A 26,787-nucleotide genomic window follows, 5' to 3' on the forward strand; every position below is an offset into this window, starting at 1 on the left:
TTTCATCTTTCAAGATCTATTTTCTGTAAGTTCTTTCAGCTTTCTCTATACCAAAATGGTTCTTCTCTGAACAAGAATCCATAGTAACCATCGCAGATAATATGCCTTTGCTTAGAATTGTTCTATGTCTAGATTTTATATATACAGAATCTGAACCAACTGAATTCTGCAGCTCCAATGCTTCTAGTCGCAATTTTTCATAACTCAGGGAGGTTCCATTTGTCTTCAGGTTATTTGGAAAAGTGAAAGTGTCAAACATCTGATACTCATTCCCCAGGGTAGTTAATTTGTGCTTAACACTCTCCTCTCCCCGTTCCTGGATCTGTTTCTCTTTCCCCTGCAGTTTTTCTCTACTTCAGCCCCGCTGCCCGTGGGTTCTACGCTGTATCTCTCCATACAGCAACTATGCCTGGACAGTTTTGCTTTGTGATGAAGTGGTTTCATAAGAATGCTTTTCAGCAGAAGAGTATTTTTAAATTGAGTTTATGCTAAAGAGAAACCCCTCTGAGCAGAATTCCACACAGAATTCCAAAGGATATTTCCTGTATAACACCATAAACATCCTTCTGGCTGCAGCAGCTCAAGTATTTCTCTTGAACCATTTCACACCCTGAGCTAACTAACACTCAGAGAATGAAAGGTGAAAGTCTTAAAACATAAATTAAATAACTATTATTTCTTAATAACACTAATGACTAAACATTCCACAGAGATCCTACCAAAGGAGTGTACTGTATGTCTCCCAGGGACAGAGTCTAATCATACCATTGTTGTGCTGGAACACCATTGAGTCCAATAGGGATGGCATCATGGCCAAGAGACCAAAGAAGAGACTTGAAGCCAGCAAGGGAGACATAGGATTTATCTAGGACTCATATACAGGGGTGGTCCAGTGGCAGTGGGCTGGATGGGAGAACCAGTAATGTTTGTAAAAAGCATGCAGTTTATATAGCATTTTCACTTACTCTCCACCTAGCAACATTCATTTAATCCAAACAAAAGGCTTCTTCCAGTGAATGGCCCACGTTCCGAGGAATGGACCAGGCTTTGGAAATCCTTAATAATAAGGAGCAGATTTCCAGGTTGGCCACTTCCAGCCAGATTTCTTACCTCAGACTTCCAAACACACATTCTTTTTAGACCACAGAGTCATTCTCAGGGTACCCTTAAATTATTGCTGTCAGGTGCGTCTGCCATACAACCATGAGTCCTGAAAGGATTTGCACACTGAAAATACTGCATTATTTACCGAAATGGTTATCAAAGTAGATATTTCCAAAGAAGGAATATAGGCATCCTTCCCCCAAACCCCCAACCAGCATTTTGTGTTAAAATGCTAGTGTTGGCATCTTTTTCCTTCAAAGGGAATTGTACCAAGCCTGATTTTTTTCTCCCATTATTGCCCCACAGCAATAAAAAGACAATTGCTGATTCGGGCACTATTTCCTCTGGCTGCTACTTATAGCTACATAACTCCTGCCTTTACCAGCACCATAGGCAAAAATGACCTGCATTGTCTGAGAGAGCAGCAAGAAGAATGGCATTCATTCTGTCCCCATCTTTGTGGGTTTACATTAAGTTACTTCTAGACTGTGGTTTTTGAATGAAATAGAATGGACTCTTGAAGTGTCTACAAAGGAGAGGCAGAGTCCGGAGTGGGAAGGGGTGGGGAGAGGACAGCAACGGAAGTGAGATGGAGGCTGAGAAAAAAAAAAAAAAAAGAAAATGGAGAATAAAGGAGAGCTGGGAGAGAAAAGACGAACACTGAGAAAGGGGAAGATGAACAGACTGGCCATTAGGCTTTCTCTTCTCCGAGTAATCCACTTTGTGCAAAACCTGCCATATACAACTTGGATATAGGCAGTGCATCTCTCATTGCCAGCTAAACAGCCCTGGGAGGCCCACACTGGGCTTTGAGTGCCTATCACCTCACACGTGGTATCTCAAAATCTGCAACCACAATCACAGTCACGAGGATTAGACTTCACTCCCTACATCCTCCCAAATCTTTGTCTAGTGACCACTCACCCACACAATAAGATTACTTATTTTCTAACGGGAAAACTTTACTAAAAGAGGTTAACTTAAATAATTTACTTACAATGACAGTCATTACTATATTCTTGATATAAACTAATCACATTTGTTCAAAGGAATTCCCTTAAATTATTCTGACTGTGATCGTCTAGAAGAGATCCTAAATTTCACATGATTTATTATGTGAGCTATCCATGGTCTTACTCTTTAATGACAATCTTCTCTGTAAGGAAAAAAATAAAATCAATCATCCTAATGATACTGATGTGTTTCATAAGAAAACTACAGGCAGAGCCTAAACTATGGAAGATCTGAATCTCAGGCAAAAACTATGTATTGCATTTCTTCATGCATTTTTGTTTTGTTTTGTTTTGTTTTGTTTTTTTGGTTCTGTCGCCCAGGCTGGAGTGCAGCGGCGCCACCTTGGCTCACTGCAACCCTGCAACCTCCACCTCCCGGATTCAAGCAATTCTCCTGCCTCCGCCTCCCAAATAGCTGGGATTACAGGTGCCCGCCAACACGCCCGGCTAATTTCTGTAATTTTAGCTGAGTTGGGGTTTCACCATGTTGGCCAGGATGGTCTCGAACTCCTGGCTTCAAGTGATCCATGCACCTCGGCCTCCCAAAGTGCTGGGATCACAGGCATGAGCCACCATGCCTAGCCAAGATAAATTGTATTTCTTTATTTGTCTAATCTGTTTAGCAGTCTGGTCATTGATTAGTGGCGCACACTGACAGACTAGTTAGCTTTGCTGTTAAACAGCCCTGTAACCTCAGTGATTCACAACTCCTAGTAGCTGCTGGTTGCTCCAGAAGCCCTGTTCCATGTGTCTTCTTATTCCAGGATCCAGGCTGAGGGAGCAAGCCCTGTTTGAGACATCCCATTCTCAGGGCAGAGGAAAAAGAACAAGAAGCTGTGAGAAACAACAATATTGCATGGGAATCATCTGTGTGGTTGAAGATTATGTGTGTCATCTCACATTTCGCTGGCTAAAGCAAGTCTCATGGTCAAACTGACAAAGGGGCAAGGAAGTACAGTCTAGGAATGCCACCTACTGAGAGGGCCTGCAAGTCACGTGGCAGTTAGTGGAGATGTGTAATTCCCTTACAAAGAGCAAATGTTTGGATGTCTACCATGACTAAATGCCACTGAGGTGCCCGTTTCACCCCTTCAAGTCTGTAAGATCTGCTGTTTCTCTGTCATGCCTAGCATCTATGAGTCTTTGTCAAGACTGGGATCTTCCTCTCTAGGACCTAGCTTCGCAGTCGTCCTATTTGAGATTTTATCACCTGCCTAGTCACTGCCATCCCCTTCCTCATCTAGAGAGTCTCACTGCTTACCCATACAATTGTCTCCCCTGATCTGAGATTTCTAACATCATTTTTGCAATGCGTTAAAGATTTTACGGAGAGAAAAGAAAGCATTGATTTCAAGCAGCTTCTGTTTACTGCCATACTAAAATTCCTGAGGTAATAAAGACCTCACAATTTGCTTGAAATAATAAAAAAGGGGAAAAATATAAGCAAAGCACACATAAATGTATATTTTAATAAGCTATGCCATCACAAAATAAATTTTTCAGTGGCTAAGACTCTCAGCCCAAGTCTAGAACATATACGTTTCAGTACTTCATACTGTCAAGATATATTTTTATTCAGGAATGCATTCAGATACATCTTATACTGCTCAGTGATGGAATTGTTGCTGAAGTTCAATTGCCATAAATTGAAGAAATGATAGTATAGTTAAAGGCATATTTTGGAAATAATAATTGCCCAAAAGACTAGACTCAATGAACTGTTTGGCCAAAGAAAATTTAACACAGGCTGGGTGCAGTGGCTCACAACTATAATCCCAAAGCTTTGGGAGGCCAAGGTGGAAGGATCACTTGAGGTCAGGAGTTCCAGACCAGCCTGGTCAACATAGTGAGACCCCCACCCCTTCTCTGCAAAAATAAGAAAATTAATCAGGCGTGGTGGTGTGCACCTGTAGTCCTAGCTTGAGCTAGAATCACTTGAGCCCAAGAGCTTGAGGCTGTAGTGGGCTATGATCACATCACTGACTCCAGCCTGGGCAACAGAGGAAGAACCCATCTCTTCAAAAAAAATTATCATAAGGCAAAGAAAAATAAGATTAGAGATAGAATAATATCTATTAGAACTATTTTTGAGTAGGAGAGTTTTCTTCCCAGCAAGAATACAAGGCTTTGGGCTACAAGAGTATGTTCAAGCAGATGACAGCTGATTTAAAGGAGGCTATATATTTCTATTTGATATTCATCAATACTGCTCCACAGATATTGCCAAACTGGGATTATATTTAAAGCTAACTTCAACTGATGGGATTAGAAATTTATGTCCTATTTTATTTTTCTAGGGATTTTTCTCAATAATAATATAACAAAGCAAAAGAGTCCCAATATTTGCTCAGTTTTATTAAGACATTTAAATATTCTATATTTCTTGATTCCAAAGATGCCTAGAATGCAGTGTTTTATTTTAGTTCAACATATAATGTTTTTATCACACTCTTTGTGTTAGCTTTACATTAGCATCTGAAGTAAACATAGGCCATCTATACAACAGAGTAATAAGTGATGCACTCAATTTGAACAAAGTAGTTTTTTGATATCAGGTCGACAGAGTCACTAGCAGATTGAGTGATTTTTTTACTTCTTTGTTTATTATTAGGGTGTCTTGAAAAACACCCCTGAAGTATACAAATGTAGATACAGACATATGTTAGATATCTGACCTTATTTTAACTGCAGTTTGCATAAGGCAAGAAAAACTAAGGGTAGATAATAAAGTTATTTTTAAATGTAAAAGTTTTAAACATATGGCTGAAATATGTTGTTTTAGTTAACCCCAGCCTACTAAAAATTGGCTTATTGAGAAATCAAATGAAATATTTTTGTAATTATAATTACACCAAATCAAATTATTTCTAGAAAAGAAATGTATAAAACAATACTTTCTAGGTTTGGCATTTCTATGTAAAAACCAATTTCTTTCTTGGCTGCTAAAAAATAGTTATGTGAGATCACAACAGTAAGAATAACATTTTACCTAGTTATTTTTATTATTATTGGCAGTAACATTCTTTTGTAAAGTAGGTGGCAAGAACACTACAAAACGAACTGAAACACTTCACAAATTGTCGTGCCCAGATGGTTTATGTCCCCAGGATAGTAATAGCTCTTTACAAGGAGATGGCAAGCATTTTGGCAGAAGTCTCTTTGGTTTCTCTTCAGTATGGATATTAAACTACTTTATAGACATAATTGAAGATATATAATTTTTTTCACATCAGATTATATATTATAAGGTGGTGAAGATATACAAATGTTGCATAACTGTATCAAACTTTGGAGTTATAGATAAATTATATAAAGTCATCGGCTCAGTAACTAGAAATAATCCAGTTTAGCAATACATAAAACATAACGGAAGTAAAACATAAATTGACGGTGGAGGTATAGTTCAGCGGGATTAAAACCTGCATCATATAATTCTAAACTTGAATATTACAATCATCTTCTTTTTTAATTTTGGAGTCTCCCATTTTTCAAAATTTTGAAGTCTCCATTTTTGCCAGAATGCTTTATTTACTGTATTTGTTTTAGGTCTCTCCAAGTAGTATAAATTCCTTGGAGAGGCCTAGATCAATTACAGTAGATAAATACTATTTTAACACAGCTACTTATATTTTCATATATTTTATTTAGCTTTAAAAACATATTTCATAACTATTAGGACCTGGCAGACACTGGTTTGGGAGTTAGAAAATAAAAGTTCTGATTTAAGTCCCACCATTAATAAGCTGTGTAACCTGGGACAAATGACATATTTATTTTGAAAGTAGGAAGCACATAAGTTCTAAACAAAGGAATTGCCCATTTTTCTTTGATTGTTTGTTTTCTATTAAATGAGAGGAATAGACTAATCTCTGTTTTTTAAATCTTTGCCATTTATTGGTTTTGATTTACTTATCTTTGTCTAATTCTCTTAAAATAACTTACTCAACCTTTCAGAAGTCCAGAGGTCAAGGTAAACTAGGTCTTGTCTGCCTGAAAGTCTGTATTACAGACTAACACTGTTCCACATCAACAACAAAATACTATCACATTAAGGACTATATATATTCTTGTCTGTGAATAAACCATAAGAGCTGCACTTTATATTCAGTTCACTAATCAATTGGTTAGTAATTTTTTTCCCTGTAAATCACTTCTAGGGTCAGAGAAGGCAAAAAAATAATAGCAATTATTCTAATAGATCATAACAATAGCAGTGGAAACTGGGAGGAGAAAATGAGAGAATTGTCTCACCAAATTGTAGGGAGAGACGGGGGAATGAGGAGGGGGAATTTCTTTTAGGCTTTAAAAACAACATGGAATTTAAGGATATTATTGAACCAAAAAATCTCAAGACATTACCTTAGTTATGGTATTCCTCGCATAAATACACAATGGCATCAGAGTGTGAAGTTGTGGATGCTGGGTGTCTCTCCGGGACGGGAAACGTTAAATTTCATTCATCTTTCTCAGGTTCTGAACAAAGAAAAACTAATCAGAGGACTAAGACAGATAACACCTTTTTATCTCACAGAAGTTTGTGTGGAGAGTATAGCTTTGTGGAAAGCCCAAAAGCCCGTTAACCAAACAGATCTAACCACAGAGGCCCAAGTAGTCACACACAGCTGCTCTCCAAGGAAGAAACTGTGTAATGATTTACTTATAAAAAGCCAGTTTCTTCAGGTACAAAGCATTTATAAGGTTGCCTTTACAGTTAAGACTTCTGTGTGAAATGCCACAAGGAAAATGAAATACTTCATTGTGAGCTATCGTAGATATTTCTGTTTGACTGGAGAAAAGCAGATGCCCAAGGGAGTTTAAGACTTCATGGGTTAGGATTACTTTAAATAAAGCTCCTCCATCTGAACTTTGAGAGTCACCAAAGCCATACGGTTTACCAGTCCCAGTCACCTCAAGGATAAACATCCTTTGGCTGTGATAAATGCCTACTCAAGTCCAGAATGTAATACATGTGTCCTCTTCTACGGGAAACAGAGATATATAATGCCCAGAAGCAAAAACCTCATCCAGTACTAGAACATTTATTATAAGTAATGAATTAGTAAAGTCTTAGAAATGATACTGAATATTATCAGTATTAACTTTCTGATCTTGTAAAGTCTCCCGAGAATATAATCTGTAATTATAATGCTACAGATTTACCTCCCTCTTTTTCTTTCAGTTAGATATTACCAGATTATATCTTTATTTATTATTGGTATATTCTAACAAATTTTTCCTTTTAATTCTTTTGTCCACATTATTTGATATTGGTCATGTTATTGCTATTACTTTACTATTTCTTTCCACTCATAATTTCCACTTCATTTTCTTACAATCTTTTTTTTTTTCCCCATGATCTCTCACTTCCATTTCATTTTCTTTTGGATTATTTTTTTCTTGTCTTCTTTAGGATTGCTTATCTAATTGAATTCCACTTTTAATGTGTTTTTCTTGTCTTCCAAAGAATCATTCTTCTTCTAGTTTTCTATTGCCCACTACTCTACTTATTTCCAATATTTTTTAAAATTCCTTCAGATTTGAAGTTTGCTAACATTCACTTTGTTACTTTTTCTTCCTAGCTATGGTTTCTTAGTTCTCAATTTTATTTTGTCCAAATGCATAACCGTAATCATCTTGAAAAGGCCTCTCTCTTTGAAGTCTTCTCTTGTTAGGAAAGTTTCATTGTCTTATCTCTTTTGAAAGGAGCAAGGTCTCCTCTATGTAATCAAATATTTAAATGCTGGTTTTTACGAAAAGAGAAAGCTGTAAGCCAGAACTGCAGATTCTATGAGGTTACTACCCCATATCTAGTGACAAGTATTTTCATAAATTAGGACAATTAAGTCTTCTGTTATAAATTTTTAGGATAAAGAGGTGAAATCTCCTTTGTAAGTATAAATGGAAAATTCATGATTTATTTCTGTATTTTAATAGAATAAGTACAGATTTCAAATGTAATTTAGAACATTTTTTCATAATATTACTGAAAAATATTAATATTGAATGACATCTGACAGTTTTTTAGGTATTTTGTAATTAACCTTATGAGATTTTTAATGGGTTTTATTCTTATAATTAATGTAACATAATTTATTTTTAGGTAGCATTTGAATAGAAGATCTACTTAGAGTTAAAAAAATACTTTTTCTAGTATCAGTATGATTTCATTATAATATGGGTTATATTGCTCACATATGAATATAATTCCTGTATGTTAACTAATTTATAATTATATATAATACATTTGACCTGATCATATTTGTCAGTGTAGAATTCATGTCGTCTACTTTCTTAGTTGTTTATTCCTCCAGTAAATGATAGCCAGTGACCAGGGAGATTTTCTTTAGAGAGCTTTTCTCAAATGCAGTATTTCTGGAGAATAGGAAGGCTTTTAAAAGTAACTGTTTCTGTCCATTCACACAACTTCATGGACAATAACATCAGGTGTGGCACTCTGTTTGAAAGACGGTGATTGTCATAATGATCACATATGTTAAAATATACCTATATATGATATCTAAACATATACATATTAAGGAAAGTGCTAAAACAGTGAAATGAAAAGGATGAAACCGAATTGATGGAAAAAGACTAGGTAAGTGCAAATAAGTAGAAATTAAAGTCATTATATGCTATGAGACGAAGTTGTCTTTAAAGGGAAGAAACTACAGTAAGATAAACAAGGGCCATTTAAGGAAGTACAGGGTTCAATTCACTCCAAAGATCTGATCGTAAGTGTTATCTACACATCAAACAATACCGCATTGGAATTCATAGAACAAAAATGACAGCAACCACAATAAATAAAAACACATTAAATAGACATTAATTCGCCTCTCTCAACTTGGAACAATCTAATAGAAAAGAAATATGTCCAGGCATAGAAGGTCTACATAAGATAAGAAATAAGATCAATATAATTGAGGCATAATGAACTCTACTGCTTTAAAATAAAGAATAAGTTTCTTTTTAATGTTCTTAGAAAAGTCATTTTAAAAACAACCTCTATTAGGATAAAAAGAAATCACAATAAATTCCAAGAAACAGAAATGGTACGAACTACACTATCAGAGCGTAGTGTAATAAAACTGAACATAAATTTAAAACTTAGAAGGAAAATCTATCATTTGAAAATTTTAAACACTTTCTTTTAAAAAGTTCTTGCATCAGTGAGGACTTTGAAACCAAAATTCATTTTAAGAATTTTCTGGTTATTCTTGTTTGCTTATTTTTCCACATGAAGTCTCAAATAGATTTCTCTAGTTGTATGAATTTTGTGATTTTTTTCAAAGGCTGCATTTATTAATTTAGGGAAAATTAATATCTTTATGATATAGCATTCCTATCTAATAATAGGATATACCTTTCCATCCATTTATATTTACTTTTGGTTTATTCAAAGCTTTTAAAAAATGCTTACATTGTATTTAGAAACATTTCTTCCATTGTACTTTTTCTCTTTGAAATAAACTAGTTTTACAGTAGTTTTAGATTCACAGCAAAATTAAGCCAAAAATACAGAGTTTCCCCTTTCTCTACACATGCAGAGCCTCCCCCCACTATCAATATCTTGCACCAGAGTAGCACATATGTATTACTGTAAAAATAATCTATTTAGAAGAGAAAAAATACAATGGAAGAAAATTAATTTAGGGAAAAAAATTAATATTTTCCCTAAATTAACAAATTAAATGCAGTTCAAATATACCTATATTGTATATAGGTATATTTTAACATATGTGCTATGTTATATGTATTGGAATCAAAGTCCTCTTTGATTCAAGAGCTATTTTAAAGACAGCGTTTAGGTATTGTATATAGTTACAATTGATGAACCCACATTGATATAATCACCCAAAGTCCATAGTTTACATTATAATTCAATCTTGGTATTGTACATTCTATGGGTTTGCACAAATATATAATGACATGTGTCCACTATTACAGTGTCATGCAAAGTATTTTCACTGACCTGGCAATCACTGATCTTTTTATTGTCTCTATAGTTTTGTCTTTTCCATAATGTCATATAGTTGGAATCATACTGTATGTCCATTTTAGATTGCTTCTTTCAATTAGTAATATGTATTTAAAGTTTCTCCATGTCTTTTCATGGCTTGATAGCTCATTTCCTTTAATGCTGAGTAATATTCCATTGTCTGGATGTACCACAGGTTATTTATCCATTCATCTACTGAAGGACATCTTGGTTGCTTCCAGGTTTGGGCAATTATGAATAAAGCTGCTGTATATATCCGTGTGCCAGATTTTGTGTGGACGTAAGTTTTCAACTCCTTTGGGTTAAATCCTCAGGTATGCAATTGCTGGATCATATGGTAAGAGTATGTTTGGTTTTTAAGAAACTGCTAAACTGTCTTCCAAGTTGCTGTACCATTTTGCTTGCCCACCAGCAATGAATGTGAGCTTCTATTGCTCCATATCCTCATCAGCATTTAATGTTGTTAGTGTTCTGGACTTCGACCATTCTAATGAGTGTGTAGTGCTATCTTATTGTTTTAATTTGCATTTCACTAATGACATATGATGTGGGGCATCTTATTCTCATATGCTTATTTGCCACCTGTGTGTCTTCTTTGGTGAAGTGTCTGTTCAGGTCTTTGGCCCATTTTTTATTCAGATCGTTCATTTTCTTATTGTTGTTTTAATAATTTATTGCATGTTTGGGGTAACAGTCCTTTATCAGACATGTCTTTTGCAAATATTTTTTCTCAGTATGTGGCTTGCCTTCCTATTCTCTTGATAGTATCTTTCACAGAGCAAAATTTTTCGTTTTAATATATCAGTTTGTCAATTCTTTTTTTTCATGGATCGTGCCTTTGGTGTTGTATCTAAAAAGTCATCACCTGAGTTCTGGTTCCAAAATGGCAGTGAAGAAGCAAGCTGGCACAATTCCTCCTCACCATCACTCCTAGAAAACCAAAAACAAATATATAGCACTGAGATTATCACCAGAAATATTCCAGAACTCAAATATGAAGATGAGACAGTTCCAAGAGAAATAGACAACTAAAAAGTTATCAACAAATTTAGTCAACTAGGTTTTCTCCAATATTATCTTCTAGTAGTGTTTTAGTTCTGCATTTTATATTTAGATTTGTGATCCATTTTGAATTATTTTTTGTGAAAGGCATAAGGTCTAGGTTCATTTTTTTTTGCATTTGGATGCCTAATTATTCCAGCAATACATGTTGAAAAGACTATCTTTTCTTCATTTTATTACCTTGCTTCTTTATTAAAGATCAGTTGGCTGTAATTATGTGGGCCTTCTTCCACACTCACTATCCTATTTCATTGATCCATTTATCTATTCCTTTGTCAGCATCACACTGTATTGATTACTGCAGCTTTATAGCAAGTCTTAAAGTTGGGTTAGTGTCAGTCCTCCGACTTTGTTCTTCTTCAACATTGTGTTGGCTCTTTTGGGTTTTTTGCCTCTCCAAATAAACTTTAAAATCAGTTGATCAATATCCACAAAATAACTGCTGGTATTTTGACAGAGATTAAATTAAACCTTTAGGTCAAGTTGGGAAGAACTAGTGTCTTTGATACATTGAACGCTCCTATCCAAAGACATGGACTATCTCTGCATTTATTTAGTTGTTCTTTGATGTCTACCTCACTCCATATAGAAAATAAATTCCAAATAGATAAAATATTTAAACTTATAACATTAAACCATCAAAATACTAAAAATACAAGAGGAAAAGGTGACACAGATGCATGTGTGTGTATGTATATATTTTATATCCTTTTTCCTACCCCTTACTGCCCATCCCTCTGGATGCCTTTCTAAGCATTATACAGTATCCAGAAGCCAAAGAAGAATTAGATAATCACCTAACAATTTTAACATTTTTAATTAAATCTTTTAAAATCTGTAGCACAAAGCATCATAAAGTCAAAAAACATATATTTTTAAAAGACCACACATCAAAAAATCAAGTGGCTAATATTTTGTCTTAAAAGATGCTATAGATTGAAAAAAATAAAAGGAAAAAATTGGCTGTTTTTAAATAAGCAGTTCCAGGAAAGAAAATAAAAAATAATTCTTAAGGATAAGTAAGATATGTTCCACTTTTCTCATAGTAAGACAAATGTAAATTAAAATTATAATATGCTCTCATCTTTGTCTCTGTCAGATTGGAAATATCAAAAATATAACATATTATATTGGTGAAGATAAATAGGCACTCTGTTACATTGCTGTCAGGAGAATAAGTTCATACAAACTCTATAGAGAGTAGTTTTGCAGTAACTATCATAATTAAATATTCATTCTTTGCAAAGCCAAGTCTACCTTTAAAAATTAATTTTATAAATATATCCACATATATTTGAAAGTATGTGTGTAAAAATATATTACTTGCAACTTTATTCAATATTAGCTAAAGATTGGAAATAACCCACATACTCACATTCAGGGAATTGGTTAAATAAATAATGGCACATAACATGCGATGGAAACCCATGTAGCCAGTTAATAGGTATGAGTCAAATCTATAAAAATTAAGATAAATGAACTCTAATATACATTTTAAGTAAAAAATGCTGGTGTAAAACAGTTTGTATAATAAGATTCCATTTGTGTATGTATTTTAAAATAGAATATGTATACATACACTCATGTTCCAGCATATACCTATTACATACCTGGAAAAATATATGGGAGATGAGTAGCAGTGGTTGCCTCTAGGAAGGGGAATTGGGCCTGGGGAAACAAGATAAAAAGGAGATATTGTACTGCATTTTCTTTTAGATGTTTGCATTTATATCATTTACATATATTTTCCATCAAAAAGCTATTTAAAAATAAAAACTATATATATACATCAGAATATTTTAATTCCCTTTTGAGAAAATTACTATATTTGTTATCTCTAAACTTTTATTTGCAAAAAATAAATGTTAGTATTTTCCTGATGCCTTATAGGGGAACCAGAGTTTGTAGACAGAACATTCAGTTTTCATTGATTTACAGGCAACCTATTCTTGCAGGTACTAAATAACTGCAGGTTAAGTTCTAAGAACCACTGAAAACTTCACTTAATAGACTAAGGGTACAAATTTAAACTTGAGTCCTCCCTTCTTTTGATCATCCACTCTGAAAAATATGGTTATAAATCTCACAGCAATGAGAACCTCCTTGAAATTTGAGGTCTCTGTCCCTCACAAAATAATTATGCCTGCAATTTTCTTATTGTAGTTCATATACACTAAAGCTGTAATTAACTGTACCATAGCTTGCTGACCTTAATGAGTTAATGCAGTCTCCAAATAAAATTCATGGCCAAGTGGCAGCTTAGGCTCTGGAATGTTTTGGCTCAGTAATATCTGTGAAATCTGAGCTCATATTAAATATGCCTTAAAACAATACATTTGGGATTTGGCGTCTGGCATCAGATCAGGTCTGACTCTGCTGTATGGGGTTGACAGTTTTGCCTCAGGCCTTCATAATACGGTTAGCACTATAGGACTATAGAATCAGCAAGAATTTCATTATTGCTTCAGTGAAGAAAACACTTCAGTTTCTATTGAGTTTATGGCACCCTGACTTCTTCCTGATCATTTTTCTTGAAACAGGAGAATCCTGCTGTCTCCTGCACCTACAGCTATCTTCTTCCGCCCCCACCTCCATCTAGTAATTTCTTTACAGCGTAGTTTTCCTCTCTTTCTTACTCACATAAATGACATTTGTCCAACCGTGGACTATCTTTATCTTTATGTGTTCAAGTAAGCCAACCATGCATGGCTAATGAAGTGAGCAGGACATAGTTCCAGTTGTCTCAAATCTTAGAAGAGGTTAAAGCCCGGTCAAGACAGCAATAACTATTTGATTGGTCATTAAGGTTGGTCACTGCAAACTATCCTGACTAACTTGGCCAGGAATCACTTGTCAGACCTAGAGGGTTAGATTTTATGTCCTCTCAGAGACAATTCCTTTTCCCCTCATCCTTGTTAAATGAGCTATCCTTTGTCTTTATATGCACAGTCTCCATCTTCTGTGTGTGTCACAGACTGAATAACTCATTAGTGATATAGTGGTAATTAGCCTAATGTACTTTGATTAAGGCCATATTTGAACCACTTTTAAAACTCATGGCATAGTTCCTGTATCAGTAAAGCACAAGAATTAATAAATAAGTGATGCTTAACTAAACTCAACACAGAAACCATTTATGTTAAAAATTTTTCTTTAGAAATCACCTTTCAATTTAAGGAGAAAACAGACTTTAAATCCTCTAGCTCATGTTTCATGACAAGAATTTATTTATATTAACATCTCTTAGTCCTCTCTTTAAAATGTCTGTATTCCTTTTATTTTAGGAATTTCATATGCAGAATAAATGGTAATTAAAATGTGCAGGATGACAAGATGGAGCAAACAGTGCTTGTACCACCAGGACCTGACAGCTTCAACTTCTTCACCAGAGAATCTCTTGCGGCTATTGAAAGACGCATTGCAGAAGAAAAGGCTAAGAATCCCAAACCAGACAAAAAAGATGACGACGAAAATGGCCCAAAGCCAAATAGTGACTTGGAAGCTGGAAAGAACCTTCCATTTATTTATGGAGACATTCCTCCAGAGATGGTGTCAGAGCCCCTGGAGGACCTGGACCCCTACTATATCAATAAGAAAGTGAGTGTTTTTTATCGGGCATATTTTGCTGCTAATTGCCTACTGCATTCCTTGGACTGTTGTAGCACCAACACATGCCAAATTAGCACAAAATCTTAAGTATCCTTCTGTTTAAGAAATGAAACACATTTGTGGGTGGTTTATGCATATACATGAGAAATGAATTGATTATATCATAACATATGCAGCTGTCCCAAATGCACCATGAGAAATAAAAAGAGGCCAGGTGCTGTGGCTCAAGCCTGTAATCCCAGCACTTTGAGGGGCCGAGGCAGGCAGATCATGAGGTTAGGAGATTGAGACCATCCTGGCCAACATGGTGAAACCCCTTCTCTACTAAAATACAAAAAATTAGCTGGGAGTGGTGGCACGCGCATGTAGTCCCAAGTCACTCAGGAGGCTGAGGCAGGGGAATCGCTTGTTGAACCCTGGAGGCTGAGGTTGCTGTGAGCCGAGATGACGCCACCACACTCCAGCCTGGAGACAGAGCAAGACTGTGTCAAAAAAAAAAAAAAAAGAAAGAAAGAAGGGAGGGTGGGAGGGAAGGAAGGAAAGAAAGAGGCAGCTAATTTAACAAACTGACAGATTCTCTCCACAGATTCAATTTGCTATACAATTTTTTTGTACTTTCTGTACTTGGAAATTTCAAAATCATGAGTTATAAAGACTATAGAAAATATTAGTACTAATTTTTCATGCAAACAAATTTGATGCCACAAGGGTTTGCAATTTCTGTCATGTTATAAACAACAAATCAATTAATTTCCTGAAGAAATTTTTTTACTTGTAAAATAACATTTTTACATAAACTAGAATTTTACAAGTTATTTAATATTTTGGTATTAATGCATTAATATTGGCAAGAATTAACAAAAATGTCATAATCTGAAGAACCTATAAACAATATTTGAATGTGTGCTTTTTTAATATCCATGCTTGAAATGAATCTTATATTAAGCATCCAACCGTTCATTATGACTGTCATTTCACTAAACCAAAAAGAAAAGCACAAAAATTTTTTTTAAGAGTATTGCATTGATTTTAAATTAAATGTATGACGTTAGGTGATTCATAACATTTTCTTCTTTTTCACCTGACACAATGCATTTGTGAATCTTAGTGGAAAGGTAGGGCACAAAGATTGTAATTAAATAAAGTTTTTTGTTGGACCTGGACCTTAAAATACCCCCTACACTTTTAGGGACTCTGTTTCTGGCCCAGTTCTGTGTGAAGTTAGTCCTTGCCAAATGCATGCAAAAGTTTGGCATTTGTAATATGTGAATTTGAGGCAGTTTTATAAATCACTTCCGATTGACAGCTACAGTTTCAGAGGCAAGAGCGTCACAAAAGGTTGACTAGCCTTAGGTTCAGATTTTTTTTAACTTTTCAGGATATAGTCAGTTTAAGTACAACATATTTTCCCTTTTTTTTTTTTCTTTTTGAGATGCAGTCTCGCTCTGTCGCCCAGGCTGGAGTGCAGTGGCTTGATCTCGGCTCACTGCAAGCTCCGCCTGTCGGGTTCATGCCATTCTCCTGCCTCAGTCTCCCTAGTAGCTGGGACTACAGGCGCCTGCCACCACGCCCGGCTAATTTTTTGTAATTTTAGTAGAGACAGGGTTTCACCATGTTAGCCAGGATGGTCTCGATCTCCTGACCTCGTGATCCACCGGCCTCGGCCTCCCAAAGTGCTAGGATTACAGGCGTGAGCCACCGCGCCCGGCCCGTATTTTCTCTTTTTTTTTTTTTAAAACATTATACAACTTTAATGTTACACCATCTACAAATCTAAATTACATTTAAAATTATCAGTTGACGGTGGTACTAGGATTTACATTAGGAATCACTACATATTTTCTTTTTAAAGAAAACTTTTTAAAAACTGATCTATTCATTTTACAGTAGAGGAAGGGATGGATCATTTTCCATGTATTTCATTTTCCTCTAACTTTACTTTTGAACACCATATTGTCAAATCTTAGTTGATAAGACATTATTAATCTCATAACTGCCATTTAAGTTATGAGAAAAGTTGCACTTTATTATTTAATCAGCTCTTTGGAAATTAATGTATCTGAAAAGCCAAAGCCCAAACTAAGCAAACTACGAGGACTTTATTTGTATAAGAGAAGTAAAAATGCAGATAATCCAATTGCCTAAACATTTTAATTCCTTTAAAATGACTTCAGTATTGAAGTGAAGACTCTGATGTGTTCCAGGCAGAAATTCATTCACAGCATAGAGTATGCTACTGTATTTATAGCCATTGGATACTTCCAGTTTATTCAGAGGCTGCTCTTGGGATGTGTTAGTGGGCTCCATCCTCAACAGGCCTTTTGCTACCCCCAGACACCCAGTCCTCACCTCTTTGGTAGCAATCACCATCTAAAAATTATTAAAGCCACCCAGCATCTATCCCTTAATCAAACAGGGAAGAAATTTAGTATCTCTGCTCCTATGCTGGGTCCTTATTTGTAAAATAATAAATGAATGTTTTGAGAAAGACCAAACTAATGCATGTTGACAAAGGTAGACATTCTTCATCTGGAAACCAGAACATCCAATCAATCTTTTTTTTTTTAATTAAAGAGCTTTCAGACTGATAAAAGTGATTGTCTCGAGGGGATGTCCCTAAACAAAATGGTCCGTAATTGGTTTACAATGAATTACATATAGCAAAGGATATAAAGACAGATGTAAAATAAAATTGTGCAAACATTTTCAAAATACTCAGAAGAAACATCTTAAAACTGAGGGTGAAAGGCCAACTCTGATGAAGTGACAGCCAGATTCTTGTGTCGAGGAAACCCTTATAAACTTTGTTAGGCTCACGTCTAAACTTGCTCTTAACATCTGTTCTTATCTTCAAATGCACATGGTATGAGGAAAGAAAAGCATTTTGGCATTTTGGAGCAAATCACAGTGTGCAAGTAGAACAACCTGATAAGAGAAATATTGTTATCAGGAAAGAGTTTTCCCCAAGGTAAGGTATACTCATGGCTTTTACATTGAGCTGACACCAAGCAAATCTTCAAATGTAAGTCATTCAACAGCAATGCACATGAAGCTTTTTGCAGGGCTGAAATCCTTAAAAACTAACATGGTGTGCTTAGAACACATGATTGAGTTATGTGTTTGAAATTTCCTTCTTCTGCATTTTTATGTCTTAAGACTTTTATAAGTTGCCTGTACACTTTTTTCTGCCTTTAATTTTCTTTACTAATTGGATTATTTCAGTATTGAAAAATATTCTCAAACTGAATTAATTTGCTCTGACTAAAGTTGGAATGCTTAGCAAAATCTGAAACTTTTAAAAATAATGAATATTTCTTTCAATATTCAATGACTAATTTTATTTTAGTGACTGGGTTATCTGAGATTGGCTGGGTGATCTTCATTAAAACAACACAGTACACATACACAGTACTCTTGACACAGCTAAATGGTCGAATAGTGGAAATGTCAGCAGGGAAAATGTTTATTAGGATGAGATTTTCCACTAATGCTGATATTGGGGGTGTGGATTAGGTTTGCCTGAGTGAAATGGAATATGCAGTTAGACTAGTGATTTCCGTAAAGTTGGATTCTAGTACAATAGTTAATGTGTCATTTGCATCGGTATATAAAGACTCTGGTTTCTTTCTCAACTATATGGAATAGACAAAACAAGCCAATAGTAAAAATATTTGCAGAATCCATTCCTTATGTTATATTTTGTGTTAAAGTGCAGTAGTGTACATGCAAGGAATTTATGTGAATAGAAAAAACACAACCACCACACTGAAGCTCTCTGTAATCTTTTACAAAGGCAATGTCAGTGAGCTTATAAAAATGTCACTGCTGAGAGTACATTTTCCAATGGCATATGCCCACACATTTTTATCCTCTTTGTCCCAGTTTAAGATGTGCAAATTATGTAATGTTCAAATATTCTACTAAAATTGTTAAAGTAGTTTAATCCATGTTCAGTAATATTGTAGTAGTAACTAAAGAAATAGTAGCAACCATCTCATGAACATTCCTGATGCATAGAAGCATTAGAAGGTTTTTAGATCCTTAGATGTTTTAAGCCTTCAGAGTTCCAGGTTAAAAACTCAGGGGAAAAAAATGCTATCATAATATGGTGACAGTATTTTTCATATCGTGTTAGCTCTGACTCAGTGGTCTTTAGAAGGTGATTCCAGATTGATTTCCCTTTGTTTATTTACTTTAGCTGTGTAGCAAGGCACACTTTAGCTTGTGAACACACCTTTTTTTCCCTCATGGGACTTTTTTTCATAGTTTCCTTTCATAGCTTGGGCTGATTTTGTACCATTTGGCCCTACATTCAAATTCTTTACCCACTCTTTATTACAGAAAATGTCTTCCTTCTCATGTTCTTGTTAAAATTACATATGACTCATTATTACCATGGAAGAAAATATCATTTTAACAATGTGACAGTTTACTGGAAATAGAATGAGATATTTTAGATCTGTAGTAAAAGTGGATGTTTGTTAATTATGGAGTGCAGAAATGTATTCATTTTTAAAAAGTCTTATGGATCATTTAAAAGTAACTTATTCTCTCTTGCTATCAACTGTCCTAAAAAGATGCACACTCTCTTTATGTTGGGCTCCATGAGAAGTCATATATGAATCTGTGATTTCGAATTCATGTTTGGTCTATCACTGCCACAGGAGTTTTTAGTTGTTATATTGGGTGGAGAGAGTTTGTTTTGTTTTAATTGGGATTATGGAGTTTTTCTTGCAAAAGTAATTAATGGGAAATCAGAAAAGAGGATGATTATTAAAAGCTTATAATTTCACGAATTGTCATATGGGCAGTCCCCAGTGTGTAGCTGTCCTTTGCTTATCATCAGCTCCTATAAAACTACAAGTCACCCAGACTTTCCCTTACATCCAGGACCCTGTAGTTAACTTCCCAATCTTTCTCCTCCCTATGCACTATTTCTTCCTTGTGCTTCTTTTTCCTTTGTCACCTCCCTGTCTCTGTCTCAGAAACAGTCCCAAGATGGTGATGTTGATCAATAAAATGATGCTTGGCATTTTTAGAGTATCTGCCATATCAGTAGGAGATCCTTCAACTGAAAGTTTCCAAAACCCAACAGAAACAACTTTTGGGGAAAAATAAAGGAAACGTGTCTAGTGAATCTGGTTTTAATATCAAAATACCCAGTACCTCAAACGATGTCATGAGGGTAGTCCTTTTCCACGGTTGGCTCTGCTGTCACCTATGCTGGCTTCAATTGCAGGCTGGCTCTTCTACAAGATGGCAGAAATAGCCACCAGTGGTGCTAAAGTAACATCCTACAGCCTTGTAACTACTATCTTCTGCTCATTAAAACAAGAAAGAAGAAAGAAAAAAGGCTCAGGTTTTCTTCAAAAGCTCTAGCAGTTGTCCTAGAATTGAGTCTAACTAGGTCACATGGCCTCCTCTGAACCACTCACTTTGGCCAGTGGTATGTGATGGTCTCCTTGGTATGGGATGGTCTTTGTCACATACTAACCTGTGTTGCCAAGGGGTGGGTCAGCTCCACCAAGCCACACGGGAAGACAGTGGGGCAGAGGTTCACTCCAAAAGGAAGAGAAGAGGAACTGTTAGGTGTCCTAAGCAGGCAAAAAAAAAAAAAAAAAAAAAAAGCTATATACTCTACATGCTATACATATCAGTACAATTACTGTTCTTTTTTCATCCACAGATTCTTTCAAGATAGCTCGTCTTTATTTAAAAATAATAAAACTGAAGTTAAATAACTTGCCTAAGATCACAAAACTATTAAGTAGCAGAGACTAGTTTTAAAACTAGACCAGTGAGTTTCATGGCCCATTGCCATGTTAGTTTGGATTTGCAGTCATAGCACTAATCACAGCAGTGGAAAAAAGAGAAGTCAGTGATAGAATCTAAATAAGCCTATAGCTGTTCTACCTGTTTCCCACTTCTGCCATTTTGCAAGATGCGATTCTTGTCTCCCAGGCTGGCAGTATTTCCTAAACCCTTACTGGTCATTTCACCACTTGGCCATTTCCTGCCTTTGTAAAAACTAAAATCTTAGACACTCAGTGATCTAGATTAGCTTCTAAAATAATTAGAAATTTTTTTTCCCACTAAATTCCAGTAGGGTGATAAGCACCTATTTTCAAAGAGGATCAATTCGGGAAATTTAAATTGTGTGCCTCTATAAGGAAATGGCATTTAAATTGGGATCTGTAGGTTAAAAAGGAGGAGGGAGAGGAGAATCTTCCAAGGAAAGAGAATAGCATAGAATAAGACAAATAATCAAGCTGACCTATAATAGGTAAAAAGAGAGTAAGGTGAGGCTGGGGAGGTAGGCCTGGGGCTAGATAAAGGGGATCTTTCAGTACATCTTAAAGAGTTTGAAGGTTATCTTCAAAGCAAAATGAATTCCCAACAAGTATTTGGGTACAGGAGTAACATGGTCCACTTTACTTTTTTTTTTTTTTTTTTTTTTTTTTTTTTTTTTTTTGAGGCAGAGTCTTGCTTTCTAGCCCAGGCTGGAGTGCAGTGGCGCGATCTCCACTCACTGCAAGCTCCGCCTCCTGGGTTCACGCCATTCTCCTGCCTCAGCCTCCCGAGTAGCTGGGACCACAGGCACCCGCCACCATGCCCGGCTAATTTTTTGTGTTTTTAGTAGAGATGGGGTTTCACTGTGTTAGCCAGGATGCTCTTGATCTCCTGACCTCATGATCCGCCCGCCTCGGCCTCCCAAAGTGCTGGGATTACAGGCGTGAGCCACGGCGCCCGGCCCACTTTACATTGTTAAAAATCACTCATCTTCTCTATGGAGAAATTTAGGAGTTTTATACTTGATCCAGCATTTTGACAATGGAGATGGAGAATAATGGATAGAATCAGAATTGGTTTTGGAGGTGTTTAGGTGTCAGACAGAAGGAAGCTGATGGCCTCCTTTTCTTAGATAGGAAGTTTGAGAAGAAAGATATTGAACCTGAAAATTCCAATACTAAAATTGGCCATGCTTGGAGAAACAGAAATGTTCTTATATGTGTATATTTAAGAGTTAGAGGCCGGGCGCGGTGGCTCCCGCTTGTAATCCCAGCACTTTGGGAGGCCGAGACAGGTGGATCACGAGGTCAGGAGATCGAGACCACGGTGAAACCCCGTCTCTACTAAAAATGCAAAAAATTAGCCGGGCGTGGTGGCGGGCGCCTGTAGTCCCAGCTACTCGGAGAGGCTGAGGCAGGAGAATGGCGTGACCCCGGGAGGCGGAGCTTGCAGTGAGCCGAGATCGCGCCACTGCACTCCAGCCTGGGTGCCTGGGTGACAGAGCAAGACTCTGTCTCAAAAAAAAAAAAAAAAAAAAGGAGTTAGAATACAGAGACACATTTTAAATATTTTAATCCTTATATTTTTATTGACACTGTAGAATTCACTAAGGGCATTGACATGTTTTATTTCACTTCATCCTCAAAACAATCCTGAGATTGGTATTAGTATAATCTTCTCCATTGAGATGGAGAAATTGAGGGGAATAGTTTGCTCATAGTTCTCACACAGCAAGCTTGTAATCAAGCTGGGCTCAAAAGTGTTCTTTCCATTCAAAGAAAAATTGACTGACCATATAATAGTATAGCAGACCCATGGTATGTACATTCTGATGATATAGGGATGAAAAATGTTTCAGCTCCAGATTTTATTCTTTTTCCTTATGGTTATAGTTTCTTCTCTCTGCTGGAGAAGAGGTCGAGAGCTCTGCAGCCTTGGCTGACAAAAGCCTACCTAGGCACTTTCTAGGGAGGCACCTTCTGCAGAGTTATCTCCTCCACTGGCCCCAACCCTCCTCCACCCCACCCAGCTAAAGCATAGGAACAAGCAATTTTACAGACTCTTCTCTAGGTACAAATTCTTCTCTTTTGTGTGAGCTTATGGCAACGATGTTTAAAAACTGACTATGAGGCATGGAGTCCACAGACATGTTTTGTTAAACTAACAAAATTATTTATAATTTTGAATTATTTTCTGGCATTTATAAATCAGAAAATCTTTCACACACACATAAAATTATACATCTAAGGATTCCTCTTGAAATATCAATCAGGCATCACTGACTTATATGCCTAAAACTGGCAGGTACCTACTGTCACTTAGCCTCTGTGGGCATTTTAGTTTGTAATCTGTGGCTTAAGGACCACATCTGTCATTAAGTGAAGGTTATATATTAAAGTTTGGTGGCCGACGGGTAGGCAAGTGACACAGATTGGTGTTTAGTCTGATTATCCCTTGTTGAAAGGAAAAAATTGAATGAGACTAGGAGATGAAAAAATATTACATGTGGCATGCTCTTTTCAGAGTCAGGTAGAAAGCCTGCAAGAAAACTTTTCATCCCCCAGTGAGCCAGAAAAGGAAGAAAATCTTGGCTTGAACTCACAGGCTATGATAAATGGGAAGGGAAGTAGGTGAGACCATTTAAAGTCCTTGGGAAAAAAAAATTATATAACATGGAATTGGCCCAGCATAAGAAATGTCCCCAGAGATACATATTATACTAATGGAATCTCCTGACCATCTATGCTGCTCTTCACACCCAAAACTTTGAAGCATCTCTCCTCTTGCAACGTGGCTCTAATTCTGCCCCTTCATGCTGGAACCTCTTCCCAAGCCAGCAGCTTAGAGCTATGAAAAACTTAATAGCACTTCTGGGTAGGAGCTAGAGCCAGATAATTTTCCTGGTCTGACTTCCAGGCTATTTCAAGGAGAGAACTCTGCCATTTTCAGAGTAACACTTTCTTACACATAGTGATAAAGTTTCGCAGTGCCATTAATTTGGAATTGTACTTCATTAACAGTTTGATAGGCTTGTGGGTCTAGAAATACATGTGTATCTGTGAGAATATATGTTCACATTTCCAAACAATTGACTTCCAAATGCATTTTTGGAGCACAGCTCATGTACAAGTTGGAAATTGCCTGTTTTGTTTTGTTTTGTTTTGTTTTTCTGAGATGGAGTCTCTCTCTGTCGCCCAGGCTGGAGTGCAGTGGCGCGATATCGGCTCACTGCAAGATGGGCCTCTCAGGTTCACGCCATTCTCTGGCCTCAGCCTCCCGACTAGCTGGGACTACAGGTGCCCGCCACTGCGCCTGGCTAATTATTTTTGTATTTTTAGTAGAGATGGGGTTTCACTGTGTTAGCCAGGATGGTCTCAATCTCCTGACCTTGTGATCTGCCCACCTCGGCCTCCCAAAGTGCTGGGATTACAGGCATGAGCCACTGCACCCGGCCGGAAATTACCTGTTTTAAACTTTGAGGCTAAAGGATAAATTTTTTTTTTTTTTTTTTTTTGAGACAGAGTCTCGCTGTGTCCCCCAGGCTGGAGTACAGTGGCACGATCTCAGCTCACTGCAAGCTCCGCCTCCTGGGTTCACGCCATTCTCCTGCCTCAGCCTCCCGAGTAGCTGGGACTACAGGCACCCACCACCACGCCTGGCTAATTTTTTGTATTTTTAGTAGAAACGGGGTTTCACCATGTTAGCCAAGATGGTCTCGATCTCCTGACCTCGTGATCCGCCCGTCTCGGCCTCCCAAAGTGCTGGGATTACAGGCGTGAGCCACCACGCTAGGCCTAAAAGATAAATTTAACCAACCAGTAGTACATTCTACATTTTGTGTATTGTTCATCATCATAGCTCACCTTCCTGTGTTATTTCTTGTCTTTGCCAGTAGATTTACTTTAAGAGTAGGAAAGTGCAATAAATTCGGAGTCAGTCCTGTTATTTGGCAATGTTTCAATAATGTTTAGATGAAACACAAAGTTAGAGCTTACATTTAAACGATGTACTTTAAAGAATATGGCCCCTAGATTGAAATAAATGTTAAGGTAATGGCTATATTTAAATGAGAAAAAGAAACTGGAAAACCATGGCTTGTTAAATTCAGTGTCCATCCTGGGAAAAAATTGTAAACAAATCACTTTCTATAAGCCCAGAAACAAAAAAAGATTACTAGATAATAACAAATATAGTTTCATAAATAGCAATTTCTACCAAATCATTATAATATAATTATTTTCTTGTTAACTATTCAGTTAGATCAAGGGGCAAGATTTCAATCCACATGTACAACATAATCATGGATAATTTGGGCAATGGCTTGTGATTTTTTATAACCATTAGGTAACCAAAACAGATTAACAGTGCTACTATGACAGAATCATCTGGATTACTTATTTAAAGTATAAAAACTAGGTATGAAAATCTGACCGACTACATTGAAAATCACATCACCTCTGTGAGCTAAGTACATTTATTCTGTTTTCAAGTGAGGTAACTGAGTCACAGAAAGTTAAGAAACCTGTTCCGGATCACACTGCTAGAAGGCAGCAAAGTTAGTTTTTGAACCAGAAATCTAATTTCAGATTTTGCACTCTTAACATAAGATAAAACAAATCATACTTATATTTTCATAATGTTGCCTCACAGATTATTAAACTGTTAATTACCAAGGTTATTACTAATTTTTCTATATAACTTCCTTCTTGCTTTTTCTTTAAAACCAGAAATGATTTTTACATGGCAAGGATTGCTGAAGAAGGTATGAGCTTGCTGAACAATGGATGGTTTAAGTTTAGGTCTGTGCTGCCCAACACAGCAGAGATTAATTAGCCTTGTGTAGCTATTGAATACTTGAAATATGTAAGTGTAACTCCAGATTTCAAAGATCTAAGACTTAGTATAAAAATACACATAATATCTCAAAAATTTTTTATATCAATTTCATTCCCAAATGATAATAATTCAGATATGTTGAGTTAAAGAAAACACTGTTAAAATTAATTTCACCTGCTTTGTTTTGCTTTTAATGTGGCTCTCAGGAAATATCATACCTGTAGCTCAGATTTGTAGCTTACATTATATTTCTTTTGGAAAGTGCTGGTCAAGGTAAACCTTCACTAATTCTTCTATATTCTATTAAGACAAATAGTTGAGCATCTCCTAGTTTATAAAAGTCTTGGTGTCATAACCACATATCTTTGTTTTCTCTTTAGACTGTAGCACAGAGCATTGCAAATATTGTACTAAACAGTTAATATATGTATTTTGAATTGAAATCAATTGAAATTAACAATTGGACCTAAAGTAGGTCTCTGCTCATTTCCGAATGTCTGCAATGCTTATACATAATTACCAACTTACTGTATATATGCTCAATAAATTTGGTACCTGTATATGAAGACATAAATGACAAGCTAGACCAACCCCTATTGTATGACAGTTACATTCCTGCAAATAAGTCTGTAAAGTGATTTTTCATATATAAAATCTGGCTGCTACCTCAGTTACAATGCCATGCTTCAAAGTTTGTTTTGAAGGCTGTTTAAAATCCATCAATACCTTAAAGCTACATCTATGAAGTTTGCACATAAGCATGTATGTTTCAATCTGAGAAAAATGGAGTTCTCACAGAAGAAATCCTATGAAAAATGGTCCTTTAATGTTGGCCTTATTGTTAGCTTCCTGGGTAGCAAGGATGTCTTGCACAACAGTATGTCTTATGAAAAATTAAGGCAAAACAAATACTGTTGTTCAGTAAAACCTTACCAATTCCATTTATAAATTCAACTTGCAAGTATTTTCCATTGCACGTATAAACTAATCTTCTACACATTCTTTAAATTTTTTAAATGAATAAAGGGAACACATTGTAAAATCAGTAAATGTTTTCATCTAAGGCTTGAACAATTGATAATTATGCCCATTTGTTTTTAACTTTTGTGTCGAAGTATTAATTTTCTCTATGTCAAAGGACTTTTAGATTTAGAATCACATATAAACATTAGGAGTGCTCTGGTTTCATTAAACTCACCTTACTGAGTTTCAGCCCTTTATACCTCCTTTTATCTTATTTTTTAAATTGACACAAAAATGGTACATATTTATGAGGCATATAGTGGTTTCAATACATATGATGTATAGTGATCAGATCAGAGTAATTAGCATATCCATCATCTCAAACATTTATCATTTTTTGTGTTGGGAACA

At 36.0% G+C, this 26,787-nt stretch overlaps 1 protein-coding gene and 1 long non-coding RNA gene across 2 annotated transcripts in view; one reads left to right on the forward strand and one right to left on the reverse strand.

Annotated features, from left to right (window-relative positions):
* Positions 1–6,624, reverse strand: part of LOC116810717 (uncharacterized) — a 241,829-nt gene extending 235,205 nt beyond the window's left edge. Inside the window, exon 1 of the long non-coding RNA XR_004370360.1 lies at positions 6,477–6,624. This is a non-coding gene — a long non-coding RNA (uncharacterized LOC116810717). The remainder of the gene's footprint in view (positions 1–6,476) is intronic.
* SCN1A (sodium voltage-gated channel alpha subunit 1) overlaps positions 1–26,787 on the forward strand; it is a 138,576-nt gene that overhangs the window by 37,925 nt on the left and 73,864 nt on the right. The window contains exons 2-3 of the mRNA XM_058441497.1: positions 10,338–10,430; positions 14,463–14,775. Of these exons, the coding sequence (XP_058297480.1) occupies positions 14,512–14,775 (264 nt within the window). The 5' untranslated portion in view covers positions 10,338–10,430; positions 14,463–14,511. The remainder of the gene's footprint in view (positions 1–10,337; positions 10,431–14,462; positions 14,776–26,787) is intronic.

This window comes from Hylobates moloch, unplaced genomic scaffold (genome assembly GCF_009828535.3).
Source record: "Hylobates moloch isolate HMO894 unplaced genomic scaffold, HMol_V3 SCAFFOLD_1, whole genome shotgun sequence".
NCBI classification, from domain to species: domain Eukaryota; kingdom Metazoa; phylum Chordata; class Mammalia; order Primates; family Hylobatidae; genus Hylobates; species Hylobates moloch.